Genomic DNA, 5,779 nt, shown 5'->3' with positions numbered 1-5,779 from the left:
TGGGAGCGGAGCGGCCGGGGCTGCCCCCGGGGCTCGCGGGGGCCAACGGGGAATGGACCAACGGACCAACGGACCAACGGCCCCTGCGCTTCGGCAGCAGCAGCGGCAGCAGCAGCGACTGTAGCGACGCGCTCTCGCTCTGACTCTTGTTCGTGCTCTCCTTGCTCGAGCTCTTCGTCCTCCTCTCCCTCTCCCGGTGTCCCGCTGTCCCAGTGTCCCTTTGCCGGTCTCCCTGTGCCGGTGTCCCTGTCCCAGTGTCCCGTTCCCGCGGTCCCTGTCCCATTGCCGGTGTCCCTGTGCCGGTGTCCCTGTCCCATTGCCGGTGTCCTCCTCCCCTGGCCGGCCCGGGCCATGGCCCCGGCCGTTCCCCTGTGCCGGGCGGGGCCGCCCCGTCCCCGGCCCTGGGCGGCCCGGCGCGGTCTCGCCCTCGCCCGGCTCCCGGCGCGCCGGCTGTGGCGCTGCTGGGCGCTCCTGTGGGGCTGGCTGTGGGACGGGCTCGGCCTCGCCGCCCCTTGGCTCCGCCTGGCTCGAGCCCGGCACCTGCCGGGGCCGGCGGGGGCCGCGGGCGCCGCGGCCGCTGCCGCCTCCTCGGCGGCTTCCCCGGCCAGAGCTCCGCCGCTCGCCAGCCCGGCCGCCGGCAGCGAGCCGCCGCTGCCCGCTGCGGCTGGGGAAGCCCGGGCCGGGCCGCTTGAGGGGCGCTCGGGGGCCGTGCCGGGCCCCGGCCCCAACGCTGACGGCCACGTCTCGCCCGCACCGAAGGCCAAGGAGCCGCTGCACGAGCGCTACCGGCTGCATTCGCTGCTGGGCAGCGGCGGCTTCGGCCGCGTCTACGCGGGGACCTGCCTGGCGGACGGAGCCCCGGTGAGTGCAGCAGGAGGAGGAGGAGGAGGAGGAGGAGGAGGGCGGGACGGGCGGCGAGCTCAACCCGCCCTTCCCCTCGGCTTGCAGGTGGCCATCAAAGCCGTGTCCCGGGATGGCATCCGGCGCTGGGGCGAGCTGGTGAGCGAGCGGGGCCAGCGGCAGAAAGCGGGGCGGGACGGGCGGGGACGAGCCGAGGCCCGGCAGGGTGGAAGCCGCCGGGACACCTGGAGGGAGAGGGGCCGTGGGCTCGGTGGGGGACGGGGAGCATCCAGGGCTGGCCGAGGGGGAGCAGGCAGACAGGCACGGCATCAGCCCCACTGACGACCCCGTGGTCCCCCCGCAGCCTGACGGCACCCGGGCCCCCCTGGAGATCGTGCTGCTGGACAAGGTGTCCAATGGCTTCCCTGGGGTCATCCAGCTGCTGGAGTGGTTCGAGCTCCCCAACGGGTTCCTGTTGGTCATGGAGCATCCGGAGCCGTCTCAGGACCTCTCTCGCTTACTGAGGGCGTGGGGGTTCCTGCCGGAGGAGATGGCGTGGGGGCTGTTCCGCCAGGTGCTGCAGGCCGTGCGGCACTGCACCAGCTGCGGCGTCCTGCACCGGGACATCAAGCCCCAGAACATCCTCCTCCACCTGGCCACCGGCGAGGCCAAGCTCCTTGACTTTGGATGTGGCACCTACCTTAAGGACACGGTCTACACCCAGTTTGCAGGTGAGCCCACAGCCGGGGGATGCTCCTGGTGCCGGGCATCGCATGACCATGCCCGGGTGTGGCAGTGGAGATTGCCCCTTTGCCTGAGGGGGAACAGGATTAGTTCTTCAGCCAAGTTGCTTTTGGATGGGGCTGGGGGTTATTGTGAGACAGGCCACGGCCTTGCCGACAGCCTGTGCCACCCACCCTGTCCCGGGTTGGGTCTGGGGCAGGGGGGAGCCAGCCTGACCAAAACCCCCATGAGGGTAGCAGAGAAGGGGGTCAGAACTGTGCACCAGCTGGCTTGGTGTGCAGGCGAGGAAGGGCTTGGGCTGCTCCGCTCGCCTTGTTTGCCTTGGCTTATGATGAATTGTTGGGAGCAGTGCAGTGGGGCGGGGAGAAGGCACGGCTTTTTCCCACCTCTGGGTGGGTTTTTCCCTTGCATGTAATGGTTGGACCTTGCCAGGGCTTCCGCTGCCCTCTTGGACACCAGCGGCTTCTTCTCCAACCCAGAGTTTGTAACCAAGAGTCAGGAGCCGGCGAGAAGGCAGTGGGTCACAGCGTGTGCCACTGGGGCAGGCCCCACATTGCCAGGGATGCTGGGGTGAGGCTCTGGGAGCAGGCAGCATCCACCTGATGAACTGCGTCTGTATTCCGTAGGAACACTGTCATACAGCCCGCCAGAGTGGATCTACCTCAAACGCTACCACGGCGAGGAGGCGACCATCTGGTCCCTGGGCATCCTGCTCTACCAGATGGTCTGCGGGAAGCACCCTTTCCGCAAAGGCCCCAACACCATCTGGGACCAGCTCCCGTTCCCAGCACGGGTCTCTCCAGGTGGATACCAATCTTTGTGGCACGGGGGGAATAACGGTGTTGGGAGAGGGCAGCGGGCTCACGAGGACGCCGCTCTTGAAGCTGTTTGTGTCCCATGGTTGGCTGGGGGAGGTGGCCTGTGTCCTGCCATCCTGCTCTCCTCCAAAAGGGAGAATCAATGGAGAAGTTTGGGCACAGCTCTGAGCACAGCCAGCACAGCCTGGGCACGTGGACAGTGGGACAGAGGGGACAGGATCCTTCTCCAACTGACCGGCCATTTTCCCCCCAGGCTGCCAGGACCTTATCAGGTGGTGTTTGTCCATCCGCCCCTCGGACAGGCCAGCATTGGAAGACCTTTTGTGCCATCCTTGGGTGCAGGGCATTCCCCTGCCCTAGAAGACGGGAGAGATCCACGTGCTCCCTTTGATCCAGGGGCCTGGCAAGTAACACCTCCACACATCTCTTGGCAATAAGAAGCAAAGAAAACCAGACTTTTTTGGTCATGACTGTAGTACTGGGGGGGGGGTCATCCCACGGGAACACGCCCCTCTTTGTGCTGGAGCTGGGCTGCAGACCCGGTCTCCCAAGTGCTGGTGGCCACCATCCAACCTGGTTTTGCTCGTCCCGCTTCACAGACAGCTGGGCCCTCGGCAGAACGCTGACAGCCTGGTCTGGCCCCCAGGGAAGGAGAAGGGGCCTCTGGAGAAGCTGTGCCGGGTGGGCCTGCTGCTGGAGACATCGAGGACGACGTCAAGGATGACAAGCTCTCAGTTGACCTGGACGCCGGCGAGCTGAAGAGGATGGACTTTGATTCTGGCCCCTTCCTCCAAGCCGTGCTCCACACGCCGTTTGCAGATGAGTCCACACCCAGGGGGTGCTCCCGGACACGGGCACTGCACAGCCTGGCTGGGCACCGAAGGTTCCCCCTTTGCTGGCGGGGAACCTGAGGAATTCTTCAGCCGGCTGCCAAGCTGCTTCTTGGCAGGAGGGCGGGCGGGTGCTCTGGGCTGGGTGTGAAATGGGAGCCCGGCTCTGCCACCAGCCTCTGCCACTGCCCCTTTGCTGGGCGGGGGCTGGGGCAGGGGCAGCCAGCCTGCCAAAAACAAACCCCCGTGGGGGGAGCAAAGGCGGGGCTGCAGAACACCAGCTGCTTTGGGCTGCAGGCCAGGAAAGGCTTGGGCTGCCTTGGCTTAGGAGCCTTTCTTTGGGCCAGTGCAGCAGGGCAGGGAGAAGGCCTGGGTTTTCCTGAGCTGGAGGAGGTGGGGTTTTCCTTTGGCCTGGAGGGCTTGGGCCTTCCTCAGAACCCTGACAGGAGGTTAACATTTTACCTTTTTTTCTTGTTTCCACTTTTGGTTTGTAATCTCTGTTCATGAATTTGTTGTTTGTTTTCCAGGGAAGAGTTGGAGCTGGTGCCCAGTCCGGATTAGGAAGGGCTGGGACCATCCCTGGAGAGGATCTGACGTCCCCTCTGAGAAGGCTGAGGACATCCTTTGGGACACGCTCTTCTTGCGGCAGCAGATCTTGTGAGGTAGATGCTCATCTTGCCCATCTTGTCAGCAGGAGTGGGATAATGGCTTTGGGGAGATGGCAGCAGGCACATGAACATCCCGCTCTTGCAGCTGCTGAGGAGGTTGATCTCCTGGGCTTGGCTGGAGGAGGTGGCACCTGTGTTGAGTAATTGCTGAAATCCAGTCGATCTGAGATGACCCCAAATGACAGTTTAGTTTTCAGCTTGTTCGAGCTGTATCTCAGCAGTTTTTGGGTATTATTTTTGGCCCCCAGACAGGACACCTCTGCTTGATCTCCCGCGGATCCGAGGGATCTCTGGATCTTCACGCCAGCACCAGGACTTTGCTGCAGAAGAGCACAGATCCCCAGCCCAGTCTGGGACACAGGTAAGATCCCAGTGGATAACAAGGCATTCTTTTTGGGAATCCTGCCCATGTCAAACGTATGGATCTTTCAGCGCACTGGGGGTTCTTTGGTATTTTGGGAATCCTGCTCATCTGAGACCTGTGGATCTTCCAGCGCTTTGGGTGGGTTCTTTGGTATTCTGGAATTTGGTCTCTGGCTTTGTTTTATCGATCACTATTGTTCTGTACTTGTATTTGTTTCTGTGTTGTAACATTTTGGGTCTACTGCTTAGAGTGGGAAGTGGGCAATCTGAAGGGGGAATTTGGAAGAAGTCCCCCCTTGGTTGCATTTTGCAATATTGGATGAAGATTGGCGGCCCCCCCGGAGGAACAGCTCCCAGGGAGAATTTAATGGAGTGTTGGAATCAACGGGTGGCTGTTCTGGAACACTGAATTAGAATCCATTGTTGCAGTTGATGCTGTTTGAGAAGGGGAACAGAAGTGGAGGGAGGTTATGTCTGGTGATGTGTTTTTCACTTTGCAGAACCTGTGAAATGGCAGAAAGATTGTGGTGTGAATGCAGCGCCCTCAGAGCCCTTGGTGTGAGCCCGGAAAGGAAAATCAAGCTGAGGGACAAGATCAGCCTAATTTGGGGACATTGTTGGAGGTTGGAGTTGCAGTTCTGGAAGAAATCCCTGAGGAAATGGTGCCCCCGGGGAGAGGAAGAGGACGAGACCATGGGCAACCTGCTTCAAACATCCCCCCAGGAGACTTGGGATCAGTCCCTGTGCATCCTGTAAGAAAGATGGACACTGGAAATGGGATTGTCCGCAACTGAAACTTCAGAACCCTCCGAACCCTCTCGTGGCATCACTGAAGACGACTGAGGGGGCACCAGAGGATTCTTCCCCATCAGAACATCTGGTTCCAGCCAAGCTAAGCACAATTGTTTGTGGCTGTGGGAACTTGTTCCTCTGTGTTAAATGCAGGAAAATGAAACTCAAGGGACAATTCTAGAACAATTGTCTGGTGTGCCAGGGAATTGGGAAACTGGGCCATTTTTAATGCTGTGGCTTTTAAATTGGGAAAACAGTGGTTGGCTCCCCAGTTTTTGTATTTCCCCAATTCCCCAAAGCTTGGGAGAGATCTCTTGGCAAAATGAAATGCCACAATCCAATTGAAAAATGGTCCAATATAGGTTATTACTGCAGAGCCTAATTCTGTGGAAGTTTCTAGTTTTGCATGAGAGTCTCCCAAAGCAGAAGTAATCCATCTGCCACCATCACTTGGGGATGCAGTGGTTCCAACAGGATGGGCTGGAGAAGTGCCTCCATGATCCAAGAGAGCAGAACCCGTGAGAATTCCAGAGAAACCTGGAGTGGGGTTGGTGAGGCCAAAGCAATGTCCTTTGCAAATAGAAAGTTGTAAGGGATTCTCACCGTTTGTAGAACAATTGATGAAATTTTGCTTGTGAAAAGAATGTGAATCTAAATGGAATGCTCCAGTTTTGCCAGTCAAGCAGGCAAATGGAAGGCTATGCCAGTTAGTCCAAGACCTTAG

At 60.0% G+C, this 5,779-nt stretch overlaps 1 protein-coding gene across 1 annotated transcript; it reads left to right on the top strand.

Annotated features, from left to right (window-relative positions):
- On the top strand, positions 1–5,223 carry LOC113984185 (serine/threonine-protein kinase pim-1-like). Its single transcript, XM_039377918.1, has 8 exons — positions 1–861; positions 949–999; positions 1,205–1,571; positions 2,211–2,387; positions 2,656–2,805; positions 3,002–3,894; positions 4,149–4,261; positions 4,764–5,223. Exons 1-5 carry the CDS (start codon positions 352–354, stop codon positions 2,760–2,762), a joined length of 1,212 nt encoding a protein of 403 aa, XP_039233852.1. The 5' UTR covers positions 1–351; the 3' UTR covers positions 2,763–2,805; positions 3,002–3,894; positions 4,149–4,261; positions 4,764–5,223.
- The last annotated feature ends 556 nt before the right edge of the window (positions 5,224–5,779 follow it).

This window comes from Pipra filicauda, unplaced genomic scaffold, assembly GCF_003945595.2.
Source record: "Pipra filicauda isolate LSUMZ 115617 unplaced genomic scaffold, ASM394559v2 scaffold972_size43021_pilon, whole genome shotgun sequence".
NCBI lineage: Eukaryota > Metazoa > Chordata > Aves > Passeriformes > Pipridae > Pipra > Pipra filicauda.
Note: the sequence above shows the minus strand (reverse complement) of the source record. Positions and strands in the feature narration are given on the sequence as shown.

Bases quoted from the DNA above. Each gene is read 5' to 3' on its own strand.
- LOC113984185 (XM_039377918.1), top strand. From the start codon at position 352: ATGGCCCCGGCCGTTCCCCTGTGCCGGGCGGGGCCGCCCCGTCCCCGG. The intron at 1,000-1,204 runs GTGAGCGAGCGG...GTCCCCCCGCAG, and splicing joins TCCGGCGCTGGGGCGAGCTG to CCTGACGGCACCCGGGCCCC. The intron at 1,572-2,210 runs GTGAGCCCACAG...TGTATTCCGTAG, and splicing joins GGTCTACACCCAGTTTGCAG to GAACACTGTCATACAGCCCG.